General features: G+C 65.1%; 4 protein-coding genes across 4 annotated transcripts; 1 reads left to right on the forward strand and 3 right to left on the reverse strand.

The window, feature by feature from the left end:
• Nucleotides 1-4,111: 4,111 nt before the first annotated feature.
• Nucleotides 4,112-5,335, reverse strand: EMIHUDRAFT_211356 (hypothetical protein; the record flags this gene model as incomplete). The annotated part of the gene is made up of 1 exon (XM_005768103.1): nt 4,112-5,335. One exon carries the CDS (start codon nt 5,333-5,335, stop codon nt 4,112-4,114), a length of 1,224 nt encoding a protein of 407 aa, XP_005768160.1.
• A 788-nt stretch (nt 5,336-6,123) lies between these two features.
• On the reverse strand, nt 6,124-6,930 carry EMIHUDRAFT_311017 (hypothetical protein; the record flags this gene model as incomplete). Its single annotated transcript, XM_005768104.1, has 2 exons — nt 6,124-6,736; nt 6,782-6,930. 2 exons carry the CDS (start codon nt 6,928-6,930, stop codon nt 6,124-6,126), a joined length of 762 nt encoding a protein of 253 aa, XP_005768161.1.
• Nucleotides 6,931-13,907: 6,977 nt separating this feature from the next.
• On the forward strand, nt 13,908-20,914 carry EMIHUDRAFT_103236 (hypothetical protein; the record flags this gene model as incomplete). The annotated part of the gene is made up of 7 exons (XM_005768105.1): nt 13,908-14,681; nt 15,648-16,527; nt 17,117-17,428; nt 17,674-19,430; nt 19,581-19,696; nt 20,646-20,783; nt 20,890-20,914. The coding sequence occupies 7 exons, from the start codon at nt 13,908-13,910 to the stop codon at nt 20,912-20,914; spliced, it is 4,002 nt and encodes a 1,333-aa protein (XP_005768162.1).
• A 1,084-nt stretch (nt 20,915-21,998) lies between these two features.
• Nucleotides 21,999-23,960, reverse strand: EMIHUDRAFT_211365 (hypothetical protein; the record flags this gene model as incomplete). Its single annotated transcript, XM_005768106.1, has 2 exons — nt 21,999-22,503; nt 22,609-23,960. 2 exons carry the CDS (start codon nt 23,958-23,960, stop codon nt 21,999-22,001), a joined length of 1,857 nt encoding a protein of 618 aa, XP_005768163.1.
• Nucleotides 23,961-26,686: the final 2,726 nt, after the last annotated feature.

Below are 26,686 nucleotides of genomic sequence, written 5' to 3' on the forward strand. Positions count from 1 at the left end.
GGTCGCTCGGGACGCGGCACACCGCAAACTGCACGTTGTGCTTGCGCAGCTGCGCGACGAGCTCCGCGTCGCCGCCGGGAAAGACCTGGACCTGGTGGTCGCCCTTGTCGTCAAAGGCGACCACCTTGGTCCCGTCCTCCGAGAAGGCCACCTTGGCCACCTCGTCCGCGTTGACGCGGTCGAGCAGCGTCGAGTACGGCCACGGCTCGGCCGCAGACGCGGCCTGGACGCCGACGGTGGCCGCGATGGCCGCTGCGAGATGGGAAGGGGGAGCGGCGGTGAGCGGGCCGCGAGCGTCCGGGCGGGCGGGAGGGGGGCGGGCGCGCGGCGCGGCGCGGCGCGCAAGCGTGAAGAGGTGGGCTGCGCTACCCCCGATTCCCTAACGAGAGGCTGCGGCGCGGCGCGGCCGGCGCGCCTGCTGCGAGCCCGTTCCGGAGGTCGGAGGCGGCGCTCATGACGACGGGCTGGGGCGCCCGCAGGCCCGGCCGGTGCACCACCGGCGTGGCGCCGCCGAACGCGAGCGCGGCCGAAGAGAAGGCGAGGGTGGCCATTTACAAGCGATGGCGAGGGACAATGTTGAGCTTTCGCGGAAGTTTGCTTCGGCAGAAAAAATTTTCGCCGGTGGAGCGTGTCGGCGAGGGAGCCGAGCCCGCCGAGGAAGTCCGCGTGGCTCGTGGCGATGGATGCGCCAGACCCGCTTTGCGCCGCCGCCCTCAACGCCCGATACTCGATCATATGCGCGTCATCTTCAAACACCCCCCCCCTCGCACCTAGCCGCCCCCATTCTCGCAAGACGTGTGAGCATGAGGGGGGTGGTGGTACCCCCCTACAGGTGCCCCTGGCCAGGCCTCTGACCGAGAGGGGGGTACACCTCGCGGGAGCCAAGACTGCTCGACCGACAGGGGGGTGCCTGCCCAAGACCCAGGTAAAACCCGGGTATACCCGAGAAAGTCCAGGTTTACCCGAAAAATACCTGGACGCGCGTCCACATGCCGCAGCACGCCATACTCCCAGGGCCCCTGTGCCAACTGCGGCGCGCACCGCCTGCTCATGATGCGACGGGTCAAAGCAGAAGAAGCTGCGGCCACCCTCCGCGTCCTCGCCCTCGCCCTCGCTCACAGTGACGACTCGCGCCTTGGGATGCAGACGATCTTAAGTGATCTCGGGCGATCTCGGGTGATCTCGGCGATCTCGGCGATCTCGGGCGACCTCGGGCGACCTCGGGCGACCTAGGGCGATCTTGGGCGATCTCGGGCGATCTCGGGCGACCTTGGGTGGTCTCGGGCGACCCCGGGTGGTCTCGGGTGACCCCGGGCAGTCTCAGGCGATCTCGGGCGATCTCGGGCAATCTCGGGCGATCTCGGGCGATCTCGGGCGGTCTCAGCGATCTCGAGTGATCTCGGGCGGTCTTGGGCGATCTCGGTCCGTCACCTTTGGGTGCAGCACCGCCGACAGGGCAGCCGCTACATCCTCACATGTCGAGGAAAGCGACAGGCCGGAGAGGAAGTGCGTCGCTGCCGCACCCGCGTCCATCTGCGCGTTGGTCGTGATGATCAGCCGGTAGCCGCTCGCGGTGATCATGTCGTGAGTCTCTGCCTTCATGGCAAGGTCGTAGGCCTGGCTGTCAAAGGCCCCGTTCTCCTCGCGAAAGCGCAGCCGCTTGCCCTCCACCTCCCCTTGCGTGATGATCTGCAGCATCTTATTCTTGCGGTACAGGTTGTCGAGCTGCCAGTTGGACTTGTCGTCACGGTTGTTGACGTCGACGAGGTCGGCGTTCAGCATGCCAATGCTCTCGACCTCCTTCACTCCCTTGTTGAGCTGGTGACCGTTGGGCTGCTCCACCTGCCACAAGCAAGGACGGGGCAAGGCCTTGAAGCATCTCAAAAGTGTTCCGGAAGTGTCTCGGAAGCGTCTCGGAAGCGTCTCGGAAGTCTTGGAAGAGTCACGGAGGGTGGTGGTCGGCTGTCTGGGGAAGCGCATGAGGTGGCGCACGAGGTGGCCGCGAGAATTGCGGCAGGTGCTAGGGTGACGGGCTGTCGGAAGGGTTGCGGTTCACGCCTCCGTCGGTAGCAGCAGCTTGAGCACCTTGCTGTTGCTCACGTTCAGCTGGCCCTTTTCGTCATCGATCTTGGGCTGCAGCGAGCGGTCTGAACGGCGCTTGTGCTTCTTCAGGACCGAGACAGAGGCCGGGATAGTCTCACAGCCCAACTTTTTCATGTGCTCGGGGTCTTGCAGCAGCTCGGCGATGCGCGACCACGTAGACTTGCCCATGTAGATCGTGGCGGCCTGGCGGTCGCTCGACGCTCGCCCACCAAGCTCTTGGATGGTGCTCTCAACAGCACGCTTGAAGTCTGGGTACTCGATGTGGATCGCTCCATTATGGCCCCGCGGCAGGTGCTTGAGCTCATCCAGCGAGGATGCCATCTCACGCCAGCGCCGAGCAAAGAAGACAGGGTAGTCGTGGTGTTCTGGGTCGCGCAGCGCTGCTTTGCGAGAGGCGGCGGTGACCTCCGTCTCCAATTCTCGAATTATCGATTCCGCCTTGCCGATCTGCTTCGCAACTATGAGCTGCTCGCTAGAAATACTTGCACGGCGAAGTGCATCGCCTCGCTCGCTAGCGAGCGTGTTCTCCAGCTCCTCCGTGAGCTTGGGCAATCGCTGCAGTGCGGTGTCGACTCGGCTCACAGCTAGCTCGATACGACTGAGCGAGACAGGCTGCGCCCGCGCGAGCACGCGCTTGCTGGTGACGTGCGAGATCGCAGCAATCAGCACTGCCTTCGCCTCTGTCGATGGCATCATCGCCTCGAGCTCTTCCAGTGGAAGGGAGGTGACTCGCGAGAGCTGCTGATTGAGTAGACTAGCCTGATGCGCGCCGAGAATGGTCCACATCGCCACAATAGGCGGGAGGTCGGCGGGTCGTGGCACCAGGAAGCGTTCGCCACTCTCAAGCCGTGCGCCAAGCTGCTGCTGCCCGGCACCCGTGGACATGAGGATGATGGGTGCCGAGCGCGCCACCTTTTTCACGAGCAGAAACTTCAAGTTGTCAAGCGATGCCGCCGGCCACTCATCCTGGTGGTAGATGTTGAGCGCGTCGGATAGCGAGAGCCCGCCCCGCGCGGTGAGCAGCGCGTCGCAGATGCGCAGCACGCCAGGTAGCGTGTCCTCGTGAATGCCTGACCAAGGCTGCGCCCGCACTTGCCCTCGCTGCAGCCCGCCGTGACCGCAGTGCGGACGAGTCGTACGCCCCGAGCTCCTCGAGGACCGACACGACCTTTGCGGCGTTGCAGCGCTCGCGAAGGCTCGGGTGTGCAGCCAGCAGCACAGTGTTGACCAGCGCCTCCATGGGTGCTGCTCGCGTAGTGTCACGTGTCAGGATGAATGCAAAAAGGGTGCAAATCCTGCACACTGCACACATCGACTACATCCACAGCAAGTCGCCATGCCGCCCTCGGGAGAGTGCCCTCAGCCACGCGTCCGCAAGGTGTACGTCCGCGCGCACAAGCGCAAGGTCGCCGCCACGAAGAACCCCCTCGACGAGCCGGTCGTGCCGCCGCTGACGCGCCGCCAAGCCCGAGACCTCCCGGCCCACATGGTGACCAAGTACAAGGAGGATGCGCTCAAGCGCCTGATGGCCCTCTCACCAGAGAGCGAGCATGGGACACTTCACAAATTCTTCTCGCGCATGCCGAAGCCGAGCCCGGCTCCCGTCAACGGCGTAGTTGCCGCTGCGTCGTCCTCGACCGCTCCGGTCAACGCCGGCGGCAAGAAACGGGCGCGTGTTACCGCGCCGCCCGTCACGCCGGAGGGACTGACGCCGTCGCGCCGCAACGGCGTGAATGCGGCGATCCTCTGCTTTTCGCCCTTTGCCTAGGCGGGCCGGCTCGTCGCGCAGGCTGTGTCTGCTGAGGCTGTGCCCACACGACCCGACCCGGCTCGCGGCTGTTTATTTTGTGCGAGACTGTTAGCGCGGCGAGTGGGGGAGGGGGGCTGTGTCGGCCTAGCCGGGTGTCATTTGACAATTACAGATTTCATACACCCTCAAAACATGGCACCAACCAGAAAAGAGATCGACAATCGGCCTCGCCCGTCACTCGCGCGTCACTCTCTGCGCTCACGGCTGCAGCAGAAGCTGCTCGAGCTCGGCGCGCACCCACGCGCACGTCGCTCGCTCGCTAGGCAGGGCGTGCGTACACGCGCTGACCACACCTGCAAGCCGGCTTTCATCGGGCACACACGGGCGGGTGAAGCCGTTCGCGACGATTGCGTCGAGCTCGTGTCGGAGGCGCGAGTCGCACTTGCCTGGCGCGTCGCCCGTGGCGAAGTGGTACGGGTCGCAGACGCCCGACGGCGCCTCGAGCGCAGCCAGGACACACCCTAGCGACCAGGCGTCGGTGCCACGCGAAAGCGGCACGACTGCAAAGTCGCGGGCCACCCGCACCTGCTCGGGCGCCCGCCAACCCGGCGTGCCTGAGTGCGAGAGCTGCGCCCCAACGGCTAGTCGCCTCGCCTGCCCAAAGTCACACAGCTTAGCGACAAGCCCCTCAGAGCGCGCCGACAGCAGCACGTTCGATGGCTTGAGGTCAAGGTGCACGATGGGGGGAGATCGCGTGTGCAGGTACGACATTGCTCTTGCAATCTGCACGCCGAGGGAGCGGCTCTCGCCCCTCTGATCCCCGATCAACAAATCTCCCAGAGTCCCTGCGTCGGCATAGTCGAGAGCGAGGAACGGCGTCTCGCGCGGGGCGCATGCAAAGCCCATCACATAGATGATGTTCTCATGGTGTAGTGCTGCCGCGATCTGACACTCGGAGGCGAAGGCGCTGCTCGCGCGCAGCGGCTGCTTCACCGCGAGACGACCACCGTAGTGGCGGCCAAGCCTAACGGTGCCTTGGCCGCCCTTGCCGAGGCGACCCTGGCTGCTGCCAAAGGCGATGTCGCGCAGGGCGAGGCCGCCGTACCGGCTCGCGGTCGGCGCCAAAGGCGGGATCGGAGCGACGAGGCGAGGAGCAATTGTAGGTGGAAGAGCGGCGAGGGGCGGCGGAAGTGCCAAGCTCGGCTGCCTCGCGACGAGCAGGTGGCCCCTGCCGTGCTGGCCGAGGGCCCGTGGCCGAGGGACGGTAGACGGAATCGGGACGGTAGACGGAATCGGGACGGCAGGAGCAGCGTCAGGCACCGCGAGGGCGGCGGCCTCCGCTCTCGCGTTCTTGAGTCTGCGTCTGTACTCGACCTTCTCGGCCCTGCGGTCACGGCCCCGATCGCCCCTATCATCCGGATTGGCGCGTCTATACACGGCCTCAGCGCGTGCCTGCGCCGCGGATCGCTCCCTTTTCGGCATGTCGTTGCATGTCCAGAACCCAGTGTCGAGAGCGAAGGCGCGAGTGGTGACACGCCCGCAACCTTTGAGCACCTGCGTCCCCCACCAGACATAAATCGTCCCCCACCAGACATCGAAGTCAAATGTCAAAGACACCTCTAGGGACTGGCAAAGTGGGCTGCCACACTCACAAAGATGCAGAAAAAGGGGACACCGGCGTGACGTGGCCTCTCGACGGGTTTGTTGGAGAGCAGAATTTCGTTCGGTGCACGAACGAGCGAGCATGCACACACGAAATAAATGAATGTTTGCCGCGTGGGTACAGACGCAATTTAGTGGGTTCACGGAGGGTTAAGCGGGAGGATTGAATTCGTATCTCAGGGCAACCTTTTAGTGTACTAGTATCTAGACTAGAGAGCCGTATAGTGACCGGCGCGCAGCGCCGAAGAAAATTTTGGCAGAAATCGCTTACAGAAATCGGCTGCTGGCTCGCCCGATTTCCCTCGCCGAAACAGAAATCGGCTGCTGGATGCCGACGCCCCGATTTCTATCGCCACGCCTCGCACTGTATCAGAGCCGGCGGAGCGACGGCGGCAGAGTCACTTTTGGTTGTTTTCAGCCGCGGCCCGCGGCGAGAGAGGTGCCCGCTCCCAGCACACACCCACACCCACAAAACACACGACCCGCCTGCACCCTCCCACGCACTGCCATTCTCGCGTGCAGGAGGCGGTCCTGACCGCGAACAGAATTTCAACATTCTCTCATGTGCGGGCGGACCCTCACAGATCACAGATCACATTCTCTCATGGTCATGCGCCGGACGATCCCGCCGCAGCGCCGTGCCCAAAGTCGCCCTCGAACTCCTCGCGGTCGCGCTTGCGCGCCGCGCCGTCCGGGCCGTAAGAGCCGAGCCTGATGTTGACCCGCTCTAGCCAGCCAAGAAGGCCAACCTTGTGTTCGAGAGCGAAGCGCTTGTAGGCAAGAATCCGGTCCACGGTATTGTACCAGCGCATCTTTGCGGGAGGGAGGCGGAGGACGGTGGTGGCGGGTGGGAAGGCGCCGAAGCCGATGGTGGCGGTGGTTGGCACGGTGACGCGGGTCAGCGAGGAGCAGGCGTTGAAGGCGAAGTCGCCGATGGAGGTGAGGCCAGCGGGGAAGGTGACGGAGGCGAGGGCGGAGCAGCCAGAGAAGGCGCAGTCGCCGATGGAGACGAGGGTGGCGGGGAAGGCGACGCGGGCGAGGGCCTCGCAGTCGTAGAAGGCGCGCATGCCGATGGAGGTGAGGGCAGCGGGGAGGTCGATGGAGACGAGGGAGGCGCAGCCCCCGAAGGCGCCCCAGCCGATGGAGGTGGGGCTGGCAGGAAGGTCGACGGAGACGAGCGAGGAACAGCCGAAGAAGGCTCCGTCGCCGATGGAGACGAGGCTGCTCGGGCAGGCGACCGAGACGAGAGAGGTGCGGCCTTGGAACGCCCAAGGCAGGTGCGTCATGCCTTCAGGCAGCACCGCGTGCCCGTCGGCGACGACGACCTGCCACCCGCCCACGTCCAAAGTCTCGGAGCCGGGAGGCGGCGCGGTGCCGCTCGGTGGCGGCGCTGAAGGCGTCGAGGCGGGCACCATCAAAGAATTTTCGTAAGCCCCCTTGTGAGGCGGGCACCATCAAAGTAGGAAGCCGACGCCTGCGCCTTGTCTGTGAATCGTGCGTGTGCCTTTTTTGCTCGTAGCCGCCCGTCCCCCGCCGCCCGCCCGCACGCACACTCGCGCTCCGCTCGCGCCCGCTCACTGCCGCTCCCCCCCCCCCCCCACACACACACACTCGCAGCGGCCATCCGGCACCCAAGGCCAAAAAAGAAAACAATGGGCAGGTCATACGTGCGTCCCTCCTCCTCAAGGAGTGCCTCTGTATTCGTGCGTCGCCCATCTCTCCTGGAGATGACTGCTATATTTATTTTTTATACACTCTCTGGGCACGGGACTGGCGCGCACTGGCACTATAACACACAGGTACACCACGGGAGCCGCCGGCGCGGCACCCATGGCCCGCGCGGGGTGACGGTCTCTCTGAATCCACCGCGTGGCGACCAGTGCTCGAACTTGACCGGTATGGGAGTTTTTGGCTAATCAAACCCTAGGCCTGCACTAATGTCTAATCAAAACGTGGTATGGGAAACCACCTGCCTCACGGAAACCAAAGCGAGTCCGAGTGCATTTTTGCGGCTAAATCGGCGAAATCGGCAAAATACCCGGTATTTTGCGGGTACCGCGTCCGGCGACGGCATCGATGTGCTCATGCTGTCCGCACGAGCGTGACTCGCCACTCCACGACCTCCACGACCCTCCACGGCCCTCCACGACCCACTCTGCACTCACTCTGCCCCAAACCTAAATCCTCTCATTAGTTACATACATACCTGCAACACTGCCGCCGTGTACGTCACCATCGCCTCTCTTCATCGCCGATCTCGCCGACGCCGCTCGCCGCTCGCCGCCGCCCTGCCCTGCCCCGCCTAGCCCTCGCACAAACAAACAAACACACACACACACACACACACACACACACACACAGACAGACACACATACAGACACACAAAACACACCAACCTCGAGCGCCCCGCGCCCTCCCGCCCAACGCCCTGCGCCTCACGCCGCGCGTCCCACGCACGCCCCGCGCCCCGCGCCCCCTCACCTTGCGCCTCACGCCTCCCTCCCCACCCTCTCAGGCATTTCTCCTCCCTGCTGCTCGCCGACTCCTCCTCCCCCCGCATGACCGACGACTACCCGTCCTTCGGCGACTCCTCCCTCTTCGGCGCCAACGTCTACTACCCGTTCGCGGCCCGGTGAGGGGCGGGAGCGCAGCCATTCCAACGGCTGGGAAAGTTTCTGAACGGCCGCGCATGCGCCTGCATGCCGGCTTACTAAGGAGGTCCCTCGCTCCGGCTCCTCTCTCGGAAGACGCGCGCCGGCCTGGGGGACTCGCTTGCGATCCCGCTCCAGCCAGAGGCCGCGTGAGGCGTGTGGGACGGTGTACGCTGGGGCTTGGCCCCAAGTGCACTGGCCTCGCGTCTCGAGGGGAGGGCGGCTCGTAACTGAGGTTCGCCGTCAGGGACAGTCGTCCTCGCTCCCCTCCTCGGCCATTCCAACGGCCAGGCCGCTCGCTTAAGGCTGATTGGCTAGACGAGCGGCCTACCTCCAACGGGGCAGTCTGCTCACGCGTGGAACCTGCCCGCCTCGGTGGGAGGTGGTTTGGCGCCGACAGACAGTGGAGGTCTAAGCCGAACCCGCCGGGCCGCTGGCGGGGTGACGGTAGACCACCACTGCAGACAGCCCTTCCCGACGGGGACGCCATCACCCTCGCCCAGGGATCTACAACGCTGTCTCAAGGTCCGACAGGTTCGGCACCGGGCACCGCCTCGGTATACAAAATGCGCCTGCGGGCGGACCCTCACAGATCACAGATCACATACCTGCAAAAACCCAGGTATACCCGGGTAATACCCGCACTTTTGCATGGCTTCGCCTCCTGGGACCACACCCACAGCCGCTACACTAATCAACACTCCGCATACCACTTTCGCATACCACTATACCATACCACTTCAAAGTTAATCAAAATATCACCAAATACCGGTCTCATACCGGTAAAGTTCGAGCACTGCGGGTGGCGACAAATCTCAATCAACCGGCCCAACACTCCTCAATCCACCAGCCGAACACTACCATGCACGTGGAGACGCAAGGGTCGCCCCCCCTTGCCCCACCACCTCGTGTGTGTGGAGAAGTTTACCTTACCTTACCTTACTTACTACCATGCAAAAAGAATCTTAATTTCCACCCAACGTGGACCTCCAGCGGCCTATCTCCTCGTCGTCGCGGACTGGGTGAAGGTGTTGAGCCGCCGCGGACGCGGCGCCCTTGGTTCTTCTCATCGCCAGTGCACGAGGTGTGCGAGGCCTCGAGCGCGCGAGTGAGGACATTGTGGTGCACCGCCATATCCAGCCTGTGCCAAGAAGCGCACCCAGCGGGCCAGATGATCGACATCGGGCTACGGGCAAGAGAGCCCTGGCCCCTAGGTGATGCGGTGCGCGGATTCTTTTTCTCGCGATGTCTGCCCCGCGCCGCTCGCGCCGCCTCGCCCCCGCCGCCACCGCCGCGCCCGCGCGAGACACGCCGCCGCCCACCCTCCTCGACCTCCCCTCGGAGCTCCTCGTGCGCGCCCTCTCTGACTGCCACAGCCCCCTCGACATCGCTCGCGTCGCAGCCGTCTCGCTGCTCTTCCACGCCTCGCTTGCGGTGGAGGCCATCCGCTTGCGGGCGCAGGAGCGCGGCTTCGAGCTGCCGGCGCAGCCAGAGGGCGAGAGCTGCGCCGTGCGGTGGCTGTGCTACTCCGTATTGCTGTGCGAGTCCAACCCGCCAGTGAGGGCGGCGGCAGGCTCCTCCCACAGCCTCTTCATCGACGGCGAGGGGCGGCTCTCGTCGTGCGCCAAGGCTGAGAGCCGGACGCCGGGACTACTCGGCCACGGCGAGGACGTGGCGCGGCTCAACACGCCGACCCGCCTCCCTTCGACGCTGGGCGGTCAACGTGCCGTCAGCGTGTCGGCAGGAGTTTACCATAGCATCGCCCTCTCCGCCGACGGCACCCTCTGGAGCTGGGGCCATGGAGACGGGCTGGGCCACGGCAACCAGCAGAGCCAGTCGCTGCCCGAGAAGGTCGAGGCCTTTGCTGGCCTGCGCGTCGTCGCTGTGTCTGCTGGATCCGAGCACAACCTCGCCATCACCGCCAATGGTGCCGTCTGGAGCTGGGGCTGTGGAGACTGCGGCCAGTTGGGCCACGGCGACCGGCAGGACCAGCTGCTGCCCAAGAAGGTTGAGACCTTTGCTGGCCAGCGCGTTGCCGCTGTGTCGGCTGGACGTATCCACAGCCTCGCTTTCACCGCCGACGGCGCTCTCTGGAGCTGGGGCAGTGGAGGCTACAGCAAGCTGGGCCACGGCGACGAGCAGCGCCAGCTGCTGCCCAAGAAGGTCGAGGCCTTGGCTGGCCAGCGTGTCGTCGCTGTGTCGGCAGGGAGCAGCCACAGCCTCACCCTCACCGCCGACGGCGCCCTCTGGAGCTGGGGCTATGGAGGGAGCGGCCAGTTGGGCCACGGCGACCGGCAGAACCAGCTGCTGCCCAACAAGGTCGAGGCCTTTGCTGGCCGGCGCGTCGTCGCTGTGTCGGCTGGGAGCGGCCACAGCATCGCCATCACCGCCGACGGCAGTGTTTGGAGCTGGGGCCATGGATGGTTTGGCAAGTTGGGCCACGGCGACCAGCAGAACCAGCTGTTGCCCAAGAAGGTCGAGGCCTTCGCTGGCCAGCGCGTCGTCGCTGTGTCGGTGGCAAGCGGCCACAGCCTCGCTACCACCGCCGACGGTGCCGTCTTTGCCTGGGGCAAGGGCGAATACGGCTGCCTAGGCCACGGCGAGGACCTGTCGAACCAGCTGCTGCCCAAGAAGATCGAGGCGTGGGCGCCAGGACGGTGAGAGGACGCGCGAGGCGGCGTGACCATTTGCGTGTGCGTAGACGTCTGCACGCGCCGAGAGGGGGGGGGGGGGGGGGGGGGGGGAAGGCTACTTGTTAAAACCCTCTCAGCATTCGGGGGACTCCTGCCCGTGTCCGGGTGTGCTGTGAAGATGCAAGGGTTGCCCCCCACCATGCACCAATTTGGAGTGGAGGGTGAAGGTCATTCCCTCACCCGACCCGCGGCTCCACCGCGGCTGCAGCGGTCCGCTCACCTACAGAGGGCAAAAAGGTGTAGCTTAACCAGACGAGTTGTGACGATCAGTGCTGGCGGAGGCCTGCCCTCATCGCCGCGAATGGGGTGCCAGTCTGGCAGTCACAGCGGGATCTGACGTCGCGTTCGAGGTGTGCATTGGCGGAGGGGTCGCATGGCTGAGAGAGGCAGAGGCAGCAGGCGGGTGGTGGGGCGGCACCTGTTGCTGCCATGGGCAGCGCCGAGCCGCGGCGGAGGTCGCTCCGTAGTTCTGCGTTGAGCCGCACGACGGCACGAGTGCGTCGACCCGTCGCGAGGTGCCTGCGCGGGGGTGATGTCGCGCCGATAGCTGAGTACGCGCGGCGTGAGCGGGCTTTGCGCGAAGGGGCGGCGCAAGAAGGCGAGCCGACGGGCGCGCCGGTGTTCGGGCGCGCGCGCGGCGGCTGCAGCGAGCCGGCGGCTGGCGCGGCGAAGGCGGGCAGCGTCGCGGGTGGCGCCACCGGCTCGAGGTGGGGTCCTGAGGTGGCTTCAGCCTGGTGTGCTCGAGCGGCACGCCCGCCGCGCCCGCGAACAGCCACCTGTGGGCGGTCACCGGGGTGGTGGTCAAGCGCTGCCAGGGTTGAATCCGGTGCGTCTAGTATCACTGGTAGGCTGGGTGTGCAGCAGCAGCGCTCAAAAAGAGGCAAAAAAAGCGGCTGCTACTTTGAGTGTCAGCTCTCTCGACACACCGTCCTCGGGCCCCTCGAAAAGCTGGCTGGTGGTCGCGCGCGGCGCGTCAGCGCGGCTCCGACTGATCGGGCACCTCGGCTGGGTCCATCGGCACGAGGCCAGCCCCGTCGGGGAGCCCCGCGAGCGCATGTAGCCCCACCCCATACGCTTGACGCCCCGCCCCAGATCGCGCTGTTGGGCACGAAAAGACGAGGCGCCAAGGGGGGGGGGGTCAAGTATGGTACCCTAGAAGGTCCTCATCAAGAGGTCCTCAGAGAGGCAAGAGCTCAACATCAGAGAGGTGCCAAAGCGTGTCGGCGACTCACAGCGTGCAAGCAATGAGCGCCGGCACGTTTCTGGGGCAGGCAGGCACGTGCATCACGTAGATTCAGAAGTGTTTTGTTGTTTGCGGCAAACCACGCCAGTCAAGAGAGAGAGAGAGAGAGAGGCCTCTCCGCAAGGCCCCCCGACCGCGTCGAACTCAACGGCGCGGGCTCTCTTGGCTACGGGACCGGCCCCAGCTTCGGCTGAGGGCTAACAAGCTGCCGGGCCCAAATCACTGTGAGTGTCGTGATTTCTTGTTGGTTTTCTAAAATCTCTCTCGCCAGTCAGATCCAGTGCTGGCCAGCCAACAGAGACAAAATTCCGCAATGGAGTGTGAAGATGATAGAGAGACGATATGTTTTTTAGATGTGCACTAGATGTTGTGTACCGCACACAAGCTACCATTACCTTCACTTTTGTGTTCTTCTTCACTTTTCGCCGCGCGCGCGCCCCGCGCGGGTCCCCCACGCCAACACCCACACGCCACAGGGCTGCCCCCGTGTTGGCCGAGCGTGCTTCGACCCGAGACGCGCATTCGTGGACAAAGCAGATACCAGACGTCGGTTTCCCATAGGGTTTCTGCTGCGGTTTCCCATGGCGGTTTCCCATAGCCGAAAACCCAGGGGTCGGTCGGTTTCTGCGGCGCGCTCTGTTTTTTCTGGGATCTGTTTTCTGGGACACCCGCCTCGATTTCCCGTGGGATCTGCCGTGGGTCTGGTTTCTGCGGTGTGAATACATCTCCCGCTTCGTCCTATGAGCTCATTCCGGCCAATGAACAGGTGTACCCCCGTCCGAACCCGGGGGTATCGAGCACGAAATCGCAGAGAGAAATCACATTAACCGTGACGCGATCCGTTATCTGGGATCTGCTTTTTCGGCCCCGATGGCGAGCTGGCTCGACGAGCTCGGTCTGACCGCCGCCCGAGAGGCCCGACTTTAGGGGGCTGGTGAGAGCCCCCACCGTTGCGCCCTCACCTCACGCTGACATATCCTTTGGGAATGCCCATGGACTCTAGGGACCTGGGGGCAGCTTTGCCCGCGGGTGCCATGCTAGGCTATGGTAGGGGAGGTCGTCTGTACTGCTACGCATATGTAGTCGCCCAGAATGCACAGATCGGCCATGTTGCGCCCGCGATCCATAGTGAGTCGGCCAGACGTCGCGTATTTCGGTGTCGTGCCCGAGCCAAGTGGCGCCTGAGGGAGCTACAAATGTCTTGCGTATTACGAATCTGTCTTCTGCATCCACCTTCGGCCGATCGGCGTGTCACCTTACTCGACAGCGGCTGCCTTGCGAAGTTCCAAGAGCTCCATGTGCGAGCTGACCCCGCCCCTCGCACGGCACTCTTCACCGCCCTCTCCCCAAGCGTGCTCGCGCTCCACCGCGCTCTACCACAGCGCGCCGAAGCCTTGCAGCGGGCCACCAGCGTCGCCGCCCTCGCCGCAGCCACCGCCGACGAACACACCACTGCCCACCGCCGCTGCGCCTCTCGCGTGGGCGGGCATCACAGCTGCGCCCTCTCTACCATGCTCTCTCCACCACGTGCTCTCTCCTCCGTGCGCCAAAGTCCTTGCGATATACGCAAGGGCCACAAGCGCCGACACCGCCGCGCCTTGCTGTGCTCTCCGCCCACGCTCTCTTCCCCACCCGCGCTCTCTCCTCCGCGGCGCAGGGTCCTTGCAACCACCAGAGCCACGCAGCAAACGCGCCTCTTTGCGCGCCGCGTCCTGCGCACATCACTGCTCGTGTCGGCGCTGCGGCCGTCGTTCCAGCTCGCGTCCGAGGGCGTCAACAAGTGGCGCAGCCGCGTGCGCGCGGAGATGCCCATCCCGTCCATCACAGAGGCGGTGCGGCAGGCGCTCGCATCGCCGTCGGCCTGTGTGCCGGACGGCGCGGCGACCATCTCAGTGACCAACAAGCACCACGCGAAGCTGCGCAGCCAGCAGTTTGCGCGCCTCCGCGACCAGCCCTGCTTCATGAGCCGCGTCGTCTCGGTGTGCTACAACAATGTGACCGATGGGGCCGGCGTGTGCGTCCGGTCCAGCTTTGCGCTGCCGCCGTCCGACTTTCGGCGCAGCAACTACGCCAACCTGATCTGGGCAAAGTGGCGCATCCTCGCGGACGCGCTTGCCGCCGCCCGCGTGGTGCTCTGGCTCGACGCTGACGTGCTCATCCTGCGCAACCCGTGGGACGCCCTGCGGAGCTCCACCGAGGTTGGCGCTCGCCTGTACGCCATCCGATACCAGGCGGAGGAGCAGCCCTGCATGGCGACGTCGTACGAGGGCGCGCGGCTCGCGTGCACCCGCCTCAACGGCGGTCAGCTGCTCGTGAGCAGTCGCAGCCTCGCGAGCGACGTCTACGCCCTGCGCCCCGCCAACCTGAGCAACATGGACGCCCTCGACCAGGACTATGCGGACACGGTCGTGCAGAACCGCAGCTACTCGCGCTGCGCGCTGGGGCCGGCGTTTGCCGCCGCCTGCTGGCGCAAGAGGATTCCCGCGTCGGCGCGCGAGGCGTGCGGCTTTGTGACGTACCACACCAACTGCATCACCAACATGCGCGACAAGCTCCACGCGATGAAGCGGGTGCTCGAGGTCACGCGGGGCTGCGGGAATGCGACCGGCGCGGCCGCCGCCAATGGCTCGGCAGCTTACGCTGCCGGCAGCAGCAGCAGCCTGCACACAAGAGGCCAGCTCTTGCAAAGGTGATACGCTGCGGTGCGGTTGATGGCTCGGGGCGGGGGCACCGGGGGCCGCCGGGCGGGCGCCGGAGCGTGGATGGCGCCGCGGCCCATTGGCCGCGGCCCGCGCACGGCCGCGCGCCGGCCCTCGCCCTGCCGCGGCGTGACACGCGCACGGACTTTGAATCTTTGTGCGTGTGTCTAGCGGTGGGCCGCTTGAGGAATTGTCAGATTATACAAACCGCTACTCACTTCTTTCCCTTGCCGCCGGCCGCGGCGGGCGCCACATAGCCCTCCGGAGGCGTCCACAGCATCTCGGGGCTGACCGTACCATCCTCGCCCTGGACGACCTTGGCGAGGATGTAGGTGCCCTTGGGCGCCAGCGCCTCCGTCGCCGACGTGCATCCCATCGTGTGCAGCTCGATCAGCGACGAGTCCTCCGTCTGCAGCACGAGCTGCTCCTCGACGTCGCTGTAGCCGCAGCGCTCCTTGACGTGGTCGATGAGCACGTTCGCCCAGCAATCCATGTTGAAGAGCTCGGCCTGGTCATCGCCATACTTGACGGTGAACCAGTGCGGGCCCGCCGCCATCGGGAAGAAGACGCGAGAGGGCGGCGAGAGAGGCCGAAGCAACGCACAGCCAGGGCTGCCGGCGACGACGGACGGTGAGAGGCCAGGAGCTACTTTACCGTGCAACTTTACCGGCCGCGATGACTACGGGTTAAGGTGGCGGCCTGCTCTGCAGGGGGAGGCGGAGACCTGTCCGTCGCGTCGCGGGCAGTCGAGTGTACGGTTACGGTACGCGCGAGATAAGCAATGACACACACACACACACACGAGGCCACGATACACACACCGTTAGCCTGGTAAGGGCCTCTTAGGAAGCTCTCATCGGCCGCGTCACTGACACACACTCCAAGCGCCAGCGGCACGCGTCAGGCTGGCGCGAGCTGCGCCTCAGGGCGCGAGCCAGGAGCTGCCTCGCTCGTGCGGAGCGCAAAGACCTGCGCGCCGCAGCCGACGGCGACGACGAGCGCCGCTGCGCCAGTCTCACTAGGCGAGCCGCCAGCACGGCCCTCGTCGTCGCGCGGCTGGCACACGGCGAGCGCGCTCGTGTGCTGCACCGAGACCATGCAGCTCGCTGCCAGATCAAGCGCCCGCGATGCCCACCGGCTAGACGCCGCGCCGCCGTCGTCGCCTCCGTCGTCGTCCTCGCCCTCGTCGTCGCGCCCCTCGCGCGGCGCACGGCCGCAGCTCGGCAGCCGCACGCGCCAAGCGTTGAGCCGCTGGTCGTGCGCCGTCGAGAAGACAGCACCACGATGGCGGACACCGACTTCTCGAAGGCCAGGGTGGAGAACAGCGATTGGCGAGGCGCTAGCTTCAAGGGCGCGTGCAACTTTTCGGACACGGCAATCCGCCAGCGCATCTCTTTGGCGGAGCTCAAGGCTGGCGGGCTGGTGCAGGGGCTAAAGACCACGGGCTACTCGCTCGAGGAGATAAAGGCGGCGGGCTACTCGCCCGAGGGGTTCAAGGCGGCGGGCTACTCGCTCGAGGAGATGAAGGCGGTGGCCTACTCGCTCAAGGAGATGAAGGCGGCGGGCTACTCGTGCAGTGAGGTCAAGGCGGCGGGCTACTCACTCGAGGAGATAAAGGCGGCGGGCTACTCGTGCAGCGACGCAAAGGCGGCGGGCTACTCGTGCAGAGAGGCGAAGGCGGCGGCCTACTCGCTCAAGGAGATGAAGGCGGCGGGCTTCTCGTGCAGTGAGGTCAAGGCGGCGGGCGCCACGCCTCTGGAGTGCCGCGAGGCTGGCTACTCTCACGAGGAAGGCCGCGCGGCCGGCTTCCCCTATGATTCGAACTGCTGGAGCAATTATCTGTCGGTTAACAATCGGTGGAGATAAATGTGTGTGCGTGAAAATTTCTTTTTCCTGGAGCTTTGTTGTAAATTTCTTTTTCCCCACCGTAGCCATCTTGACCCTCGCGAGCACCCGCACCCGCTGCTGCGCCTCGGCCAGGGCTGCGCGGCACACCTCGGTCCCGTCCTTCATGTCTCCCCAGCGTGATTGATGGCGTCACTCGCGCCCGGCGCCCGGAACTTGGCGACGGCTTCGCTCGCGGGGCTGCCGCGGCCTCGGGGGTGGAGAGGCACCGCAGCGGCCATCCCCCAAGGCCAAAAAAGAAAAAGCCTGCCGGTCGTGCGTGCGTCCCTCCTCCTGAAAGGAGTGCCGGCGGTGCCAGCTCGGAAGCCGACGCCTCGCGCTCTAACGGCCCAGCCAGCTCGGCAGGCCGACGCCTCGCGCTGGCTGTGCAGGCCGACGCCTCGCGCTCGTACCGGCCAAGCTGCCAGCAGGTGCGCGCCGTGGAGGGAACATACCGCCGATGTCCGAGCCTCCGAGCCTCCGCACCTCTCTCGTCGCCGACGCCGAGCTCCCGTCCGTGCCCTCTGAGTCCAGCCTCCCGGACGGGAGCAGAGCGATGAGGCGCTCTTCCTGGAAGGTGGCGGTCGACGTTCCGCCCGAGGCGCCTCCGGCCACCAGGCCGCCCGAGCAGAAGAAGTGGCAGGCGGCGGCGACAGGGCAGCACGGCGCGGCGCCTTCGTGGAGGCAGTTCCTCTCCCTCTGCCTCGGCGCGACCGGAGTCGTCTTTGGCGACATCGGGACCAGTCCGCTCTACACCTTTGGCGGCATCTACCTCGAGCTCGGCATCGACGCGCTCGCCGCTGCGGACCAGCAGACGCGCGAGGACGAGCTGACGGGCATCTTCTCCTCCATCTTTTGGGTGATTGCGGTCGTCGTCTGCTTCAAGTATGGCGTCATCGTCATGCAAATCGACCACAACGGCGAGGGCACGGCGCTCTGGCCGTGGCGGATGCACGTGCTCGAACAGCTCCTGTTTTGGTGTTTGTAGGCGAGGGCGGCTCGCTCGCGCTGATGCAGGTGGTGCTGCGCGCCGTCGGCACAAGGGCGGCCGAGCCGCGGCTGGTCGGCTTCACCGCGGCCCTCGGCATGATTGGCACCTCGCTGCTCATTGGCGACGGCGCCATCACGCCGGTGATGAGCGTGCTCGGCGCCATCGAGGGGCTCCCGATCGAGAGCGACGCGGTGCTCGCCTGGCTCTGCGTCGCGATCCTCGTCGTGCTCTTTGGCGTGCAGAGCTTTGGCTCCAAGGCGATCGGCCTCGTGTACGGCCCAATCATGAGCCTCTGGTTCCTCGTCATCTGTGCCCTCGGCGTGTACAACACGTGCCGCTACTCGGCAGAGGCGGCCATCGTCGCGCGCGGCTTCAACCCGTACTGGCTCTGGCACTACTGGTTCTCGGGCACGTGCAGAGGGTACGAGGCCTGGAAGTCGCTCGCGGGCATCGTGCTGACGGTGACGGGCGCCGAGGCGCTGTACGCCGACATGGGGCACTTTGGCCGGCGCCCAATCATGACGGCGTGGTTCGCGCTCGTCTTTCCCTCGCTCGTCCTGCAGTACATTGGGCAGGCGGCCGCGCTGCTGAGGAGGCCAGAGCTGCTCGCCGACTCCGCGGGCACCTTTTACGGCTCGGCGCCAGCGAGCCTGCGCTACCCGCTCCTCGCGCTCGCGATCCTCGCCGCGGTCATCGCCTCGCAGGCGCTCCTCTCGGGCGTCTTCTCGGTGCTCTCTCAGGCGGTGCAGGCCGGCTTCATGCCGCGGACCAAGGTAGTGCACACCGACGACAAAAACAAGGGGCAGGTGTTCATCCAATCGGCAAACTTGCTGCTGCTCGCGCTCTGCATCGTACTCGCGCTCGCCTTCAAGACGTCCGCCGCCCTCGCGGGCGCCTACGGGATCGCCGTCACCACCACCTTTGTCGCCACGACGGTGCTGCTCTACCTGGTGCTGCGCCGCGCGTGGAAGTGGTGTGCCGGCTCCGCGCTGCTCGTGTGCCTCCCGCTCCTCGTCGTCGACGGGCTGCTCTGGTCGTCCAACCTGCTCAAGATTGCAAACTCGGGGTGGGTGCCGATCGTCATCGCGCTGGCCGTCTTTGGCGTGCTGAGCACGTACAACTGGGGGCGCGAGGAGGAGGCGGCGCTGCTCCTCGCCGAGTGCGACGCCGAGGAGGGCGCGGCGTCCTCCGACATCACGAGCAGCCTGAGAATCCCCGCGCTCGAGGCGGCGGTCCGGGCGTGCGGCTACCCCCGCACCAGGGCCGTCGGCATCTACCTGACGCCGTACGACTGGCGCGTGCCTCGCTCGCTCGGCACGCTGGCCGACGCGTGCGGCTCGCTCCCGGGCACCATCGTCCTGCTGAACGTCCGTTTCGAGGACGTTCCCTTTGTCCCCGCCGAGGAGCGGGTCGACCTGGCCGTCATCAGCGACGAGCTCGGTCTGTACCAGGCGTCGGTGCGCTTTGGCTACGCCGAGCCCCTCAACGCGGCGCAGGGCCTGCACGCGACCCTGGTGGCGGCCAAGCAGCCAAAGCTCTCGGCGCTCCTCGCCGCCCACGCGCGCCTGCCGACCAGGGCGTCGGCGCAGGTGGCCGCGCCCAGCGTGCACTACATTCTCAACCGGCTGCACCACATCGTCCGCCCAGAGCACGGCCCGCTCTGCCGGCTGCGCGTCTCGCTCTACAAGTGGCTCAAGCAGAACGAGTGCCCGGCCGTCGCCTTCTTCGGACTGGAGGACAACCGGACGCTGGAGGTGTGCAGCGTGCGCAGTCTGTGAGGGCGGCGGGGCAGGGTCGCGTGGTGGGAGATAATATTTATTTTACCGTTTCAGTTTGACGTGGCGATTGCCGTACGCGTCCTCCTCGCGCGGCACGTCGACCGCGCAGCCGCTCGTCTCGCGCAGGTGCCGCAAGCCGCTGCCTTTGCTGCCGACGACGGCGCCGATGCAGGTCGCCGGGACCGGCTCCGCGTGGGTGATCGAGGCGGCGGCGGCGGCGGCATCGTTGACGCCGTACATGGGTGGAGGACGCCGGGACGCCGCCGGCAGGGCTGCGGTGTCGACGAGCGGCTACTCAACGTGGGAAAGAGAAACACGAACGCTCACTACGTGCCTTAGGGGACCCCTAGGGTCCTGAGGGCCGGATTTTTTAAGACCTTTTAAGAAATGAGGAGGTTTGGGGGCTTAACTTGCCATTTAAGAGATTGCAGGCACGGGGGGTCCCTCTTTTAAGTCCGTTTAAGAAAATCGGCCTCGCCGGCACGCGTCGCTGGGTTCCGCGCCGTTTTCTTTAATACTGCCGTTATTCGGCTCTGAAGACACATCTGTAAGTCTGGTGCACTGGCAGGAGCCATACTCGCATAGGGGACGTGCCAGCTGACTGTAGCCAGCTTCCCGGCCTCCGGCGTGTCTACCGGGAGCCTCCCGGACCATCGACCTCGGGAGCTCTCCCGCACCGTTTAAGCGTTTAAGACCGTTTAAGGAATTGGCGGCCCAGCAGCTCTTAAAACTTGCCATGGCAAGTTTTAAGCCGTTTAAGCCGCAGGCGCCCCAGGGCCCACCCTTTTAAGCCTAGGGGTCCCCTAAGCTACGTGCCTCCCGGTCTTTCTAGCCTGGCGCGTTTGAAAGCCCGTTTGTGCCCCGTTTGTGCCGCGTCCCGTGCCCCCGAGTTCATTTATACCAAAAAAAGAGAAACACCTCGACTGCAATCGACTGCAATAAAAACCGGAGGCGGCGCCCCGGGGGCCTATATGGACCCCGTGGCGCCCGCGCTGCCGGCTAGCGGCGATGGGACGATTGCCGCCGCGGGGGGGGAGGAGGAGGTGGAGGGCGCCGCTGCCGCCGCCGAGGCGGGCCGCCGCGCTCCGAAGACCCTAATTGTTGCCGATCCTTCAGCGACGCGCCATACCGACACCGGGCACAGTTCGCAGCCATGTGTTGTTCTTTAGCTCTCATGCCCCTGTTTCCTAGGTGGGCGAGTCGCAGCGTGGACGAGGCGATCGAGACGCTCGCGAGCCCGGACGTGACCGTCACCAACCAGTCCGACAAGGAGCTGCAGCTGTACAAGCTGCGCGAGCTCGATGAGCTGGTGCAAGAAGCTGTGGCCCGGTGCGCTCGAGGAGACACCGTCATCGATGAGGAGGCATCGATGGTTAAGTGTAGTGAGCGTCGGGCTGGTGGTTCAACACCGAGTTTGAAGGGTCTGTTTCTCTAGGTCTCTTCACAGGAAAATCCTGTGAAGAAAAGCGGAGAAAAACAGAAACCTTTTCTGCCTCGGCCTTACGGCTTTAGTCGTCGGTACTCCGAAAGCGTGCTATCCAAGTAGCACGCAGCCGGGTCCCGAAGGTGTCCCATCCCAAATTCGTGCCGTCGACAGACCAGATTCGTGGTCCCTTGGTCGACTACACCCGCCTTTGGACGGTAGCCCGACACAATTCTCATTTGTCTGTCTTTTTGGATTGTGGGTTTCGGAGTTTCATTTGAGTGGGCGCTGATCCATGTTGATGCATGTCGCGGTCTGCTGACACAGCGGAGCCCGGCGAGCCGACGAGCTAGCTCCCTCGTCACACACGCGCACGGACGCATGGAGATACGCTGCGTGCCGGCACACACGCACGCACACACACACACACACACACACACACACACACACACACACATGCACGCACGCACACACACACACACCATGACGCGAGCCCGCTCCCACGCCCCCATGTGCATGTCGGCTTTCTCACGCCTCCAGACTCCGAGCGCCCGCCTTGGGTGCTCGGGCGGTTGGAGATGGCATGTCGGGGGGTGTCCCTGTGCATTCACTAGCGCTCGCTTGTTTGCGGGTGTCGGAGAGAGTTAGGAACTCGACACGTTGTTCGGTCGTTTTCGCAGTTCGCGCCTTCCACGGCCGGCGCGGTCCGTTCAGTTTCGATGTGTTCGGGCTGGGCCCCGCCGGCCGCCGGGTGTGCGTTCGTTCGAGTTCCCGGAGAGTTCACCGACACGGAATCTCGCCCTACGGAATCCGCGTGTGAACGCGATCGATATAGAGCGGAGAGGGGGGCTGTCGCGTCGCCCGCTCTCCTCGGATACTTCTTTTCTGTAAAGCCGTATTTTGTGTGCGATACACATGTGCATGTGCATGTGCATGTGCATGCATATTGCAATCCTGGAGAAAATCGAGTTTGTTCTTTGGACGCTCGCCCGCTACAGTGGCGCCAACAGTGGACCGAGCTCGCTGCCTCTCACCACGGCTTTACGCCCTGAGTCCCCTGTACCGCCCCATGCCCAGACAGCCGCGCGTAATCGTTGCCCCTTGATCGATAGGCGATTCTCTTACGCCCCCTTCATTGACGCCGGTGCGAGGAGCGTGCCGCCGTTGGCCATCGGCGCATGCAGCAGCGCGACCCGCAGGCCGCTGGTCGGCGTAGCCGTCGGCAAGTACAGGGTCGCGCACTGCTTCTTGTCCAGGCGGGCGGGCGCCGAGTGTAGGAGCGCCGCGACGCTGGAGCCGTGGGTGTCGCTGGCGATGCCGAGAGTCGCCCTGAGCGTGCCGGACTCCTGCGCGCGCCCCTCCTCGACAAACTCCGTCGCCCACCGCACGCGCGGCCGCGCGGGATCCGCCGCGTCCAGGAGGTAGGTGAGGCCAGCCTGCTTCGTATGGCCATCGTAAAGCCATCCGGGGCGCAGGGTGATGCGAAGTCTGCTTTGCGGACCGAGGTGAATCTCCATCTCGATGGCGACGTTGTAGCGGAACTCCGCCTTTCGATGCTCGTTCAGCGTCTCCAGGTGCGAGGAGAGGCAGCGGAGTACGGCGGGAGGCAGCTCGATGGCCACGTGGCTGCGCTCGTGCGCTGCCGGCAGCACCGGAGGGGCGCGCGGCGCGGCGCGCGCGTTGAGCCAGCCGGCTTGCTTGTGCCGCAAGCCGTCCTCGAGCATGGGCGACGTCACGGCGATGCGCGTGAGCAGGCGCTGCGCGATGAGCTGGGCGACGTCCGCGCCGAGGGCACGCTCGCGGCAGACCCATGCGACGAGGAGCAGCGAGGATGTGGGCGGGCGGAAGACGTTGACGACGCGTTGCACCACCTGCGGCGCCGCGTCGTGGGCAGCCGCGTCGCCGTCGCCCGCGGGAGGCTCCCGCATCTCCCGGTGGAGGGTAAGCAGCGAGAAGCAGTGGACGTCGTCGCCCGTCGCCTTGGGCCGCTTGGCCTCGTGGAAGCCGTCGGCAAGGAAGACCCACATCGGCGAGCCGCGCTCGCTCAGCGGCAGGTGCTCGAGGGCGCCGCCCGCGTGAGCGGTGCGTGCGTACACGTGGACGGCGCTCGCAGGAAAGTGGACGGCGGCGGGGAGCAAATGGCTGCCGCCCCCCTGCTCAACAGGCCGGCCGAGCAGCTGCTGCAGGGTGACCGTGTCTGTTGCGCGGTCGTGCACGAGGCCGAGCCGAGGCATCGACCATGAGTCATCGAGCCCGCTCAACACAGGGTGCGAGTCGGCGAGCGCGTCGATGGCGTCGACGACGGGCCGCGTGAGCAGCACGCATGCCATCACGCCCATCCCCGGCTCGCCGACAGCCTCGCGCTCGCGCCGCTCGAGATCGGCGAGCATCGCACGCACGAAGGCGAGCGTCCACGACGAGCCTCCCACTCCACCCGAGCCGGTCGCGGGCGCCGCCGGTAGCTTGGGCGGACTGTGCCACTTGAGGCCCTTGAGCGCTTCAATGCCGAGCGTCTCGAGCGCCCCCGTGTAGCGCACGTTGGGGTAGGTGCCCGTCGCCCAGCGGACCACGAAGCCGTCGCCGTCGGCAGTCTCGGGGATGGCGAGGACCTTGCCCGCCTCGATGCGCGAGGGCGTGCCACGGAAGACGCGCAGGCCGACGCGCACGCCCGAGGCGTGCTTCTCGCCGGCGTGCTGCGCCTGGCGCGCCTCGAAGAGCAGCTTGGCGTCAGACTCGCCGGACGGTGCGGCCTCCACCACCGTGTTTGCACTTGAGCTGCCCGCGGCGATCGTGCTGCTTACGGCAGCCGCCGCGGTTGCGGCAGCCGCGGTGGCGGCCTCCGGCAGCGCGGCGAAGGCTTCTGCCGCCCGCTGACGCAGCCACGACATGGAGCCACCACCGCCACCTGTTCCGTGGGAGACGCTCCGCATCATGATGTCAACGAGCGTCTCGTTGGACAGAACCGAGAGCTGCTCCTTGAGCGCCTGGGCCTGCAACGAAGCCTTGCGCAGTTTCTTGCTGTCTTCGACAGCACTTGTTGAGGGCGCCGAGGGCGGTTCGTCGACAGAAGAGAGGAAGTCCATGTGGGAGGCGCCCCAGGGCAAACCCCCGCAACAGCGGCCGCCCCGCGCGCGTAACGCGGGGTGGCGAGCAACCACGGTTTTCTTTTTCACGCCATTGCGGCGGAAGTTATGTTTATAGTACGACTACAAGAGGGGGACGAACCTGCGTGAATCCGCGCTCATTCTCTGTTTTGTGTGCGCTGGTTGATGTCCTCGAGCTCAATCCAGCGGCGCTGCTGGCGCGCTCGAACTCGCGGATGCCGTAATCCGCCGGAAAACAGCTCACGAACAGGGAGTGTACGGTCAGACATACCAAACACCCTCCGCAGGCGGAACCCTTGCGGCGGCGGACGTCGCGGGACGGAACGTATCGCAATGGTTCTCAGTGCATTCGCGTGCGGCGCAGGTCAAACGCTCTTCAAACTGTACGCTAGGCGATCGCAGACGCGGAGAGAGGAGCACACGAGCGACAGGACCTCCTCAGCAGGGCACATGAAGCTGCGATTGCGCGGGGGAGGTGAACAGCCCCAGTTTCAGACTCCGCTGGAGGTTGGCGCGACCACATTGTTGCTATCGAGGGTGCTATTGTCAAGGCAATCAAAGACGCCGTGATTGCCTTCTTCAGCCTGCCCGTCCCCTTTATCGCGATGAGAGTCTACTTCTTCCTGCACGGGGTCGTGCTTGACGTATATCTTCTAAACATCCTGCCTCTGTTTGACGAAGAGACGTCAGACAGTAAACGCGCGGATATGACACCCTGGGCCTTTGGAGGCTACCACCCAACGATGCCGCCAATTCCAAACCTCGCGCCTGCACATCGAAGATTCATGGCGGAAAATCTGATGTATGCGCTCGCGCGGGCAGCTCCATTCTTCTTCTACACGAGCGTGCCTGCAATGGCCGTCTGCGTTGGTTCGCACACCGTCGAGGCCATCACGAGCGTGGGAAGTACGTAGATTCGAGGGCCCGCCCAGCTGCCTGGTCGCGCAAACCTTGATGGCCGTCTGCTCGACGGGTGTCTTCCTCACAACCTACCACAACCCTGGGCGCGTCATACCTGGACCTGGGACGCCTGGGCCCTTCTTCTTTATGGCGAGCTGCGTCGGACTCAACTGGCTGCTCTGGCTCTCGACGTTGGGAATCTTGGCCTCGCGCTGGCAAGCAGGCGAGCAGCCTGCATCGCCGCCGTCGTCGAAGAAGAAGTAGCGAAGCCGCGCGCTTCACCGAGGATGCTACTTTACCACTCCACGGCTCTTCCCTAGCTCCGTGATCTAGATCGCGCTGCCCGTCAGTATTTTTTATAATACCAAAAGGAGGGCTACACGAGGCCCTCTACGCTGGGGCGTCAGTATTTTTTTGCGGTGTGGTTGTGGGGCCTGAGTTTCAAGCTTTTTCCATGCGGGCACTGATTTGTTCTATCTCCCCCTGTACGCGCGCTACGCCTACACAGTACGGCGTAATACATATCCTAGACTAGGTCCAACACATGGCGGGTGGTCCTGAACAGCAGTCAGTCGCACCGCAGTGCCTAAGAGCTAGGGCTGCCTTTTTCGTCGCCCCCAGCAGCAGCAGCAGGCCCTTCGCCCCCCAGCAGCAGCAGCAGCAGGCCCTACGGGGGTCTTAGCCGTCTTTTTCCAGCAAACACACCCGGTCGTTGCCGTGATGATAGCTACGACAATTCCGCAAATTCCGCCGATGACTTCTTTGATGACTGAGTTGTCGCCCTGATCGTCAGGAGACTAAGCTGGCGGGGGGGGCGGCCGCGGCGGGGGCGACGGTGGCGACGGCGGCGGTGGAGGTATTTTCGATGACATCTCCTCTATTCACGCCGTTTTTACCCATCTCACAGTACAACTGTAGAGAGGTGTCCGTTTTTATTTATTTATTTGATAGACGGGGTATTTTCAATTTCAATATTTTCCATCGAGTTGCGTCTGCATGCCCCAGCCAGCCAACACCGGAGCTCGGCTGCCCAAAACGGCTGTGAACGCCGAAGTCGTAGTCACGGCAGCTTGGTCGAGACAGTGCGGGCTCTGCACTTTCACGCTCTTCGAGCGACACACGCTTTCGCGCTCGGCCACCCATGCCGTCACGGCAGTGGCACCAGCTCGATGCGGGGCCATCTTATGCGATTCCGCTGTCCGAGGACGCGCCGGCTCTGGCCGCCGGCGTCACCAACGTTGGTCCGCCGTCCGAGCCGCCTGCCACCATAAGAATGGCTGGCGGCTCGGAGCGGCGGGCCTCGCCGGTTCAATCTCCGCTGGCGACGCACGACCTCTCCATTCGCGGGCACACGCCTGCCCGCTCCGCCTCCCTCGCAATCCGCCGCCGCCACGTCGCGCTCCCGATCGCGCTCACCGGCCGCCGCCGCCGCCTCGGCTGCAGGAGCAGGACCGAGGCCGGCTCATCGTCGGAGTCGGGACCGAACAGCCCGTCGACCATCGGCAGCCTCTCGCCGGACGTGGTCTTGGGCACTCTCAGCATCCGCGAGACGGCGCTCGGCGGCCAAGCTGCCTCTTCCCTGCCAGCGCCTCGGAGGCCCCGCCTCTCACCTTCTCCTCCCCCCACAGCCTCCTCTGCCGTCGATGTCATTGGGCATATGCTCCTAGTGCCAGGTTCCGCATCTTGCCAGCGCAGAGTTAATGCGCGATTAACCTATCCATATGTCCACAGACTCCTGTGAAGCTCGAGAGACCTATTGCCGAACGGGCCGAGAACTCTCGCCTGACGACCACCGCGCATCATTT

This window comes from Emiliania huxleyi (assembly GCF_000372725.1).
Source record: "Emiliania huxleyi CCMP1516 unplaced genomic scaffold EMIHUscaffold_47, whole genome shotgun sequence".
Taxonomy (NCBI): Eukaryota; Haptophyta; order Isochrysidales; family Noelaerhabdaceae; genus Emiliania; species Emiliania huxleyi.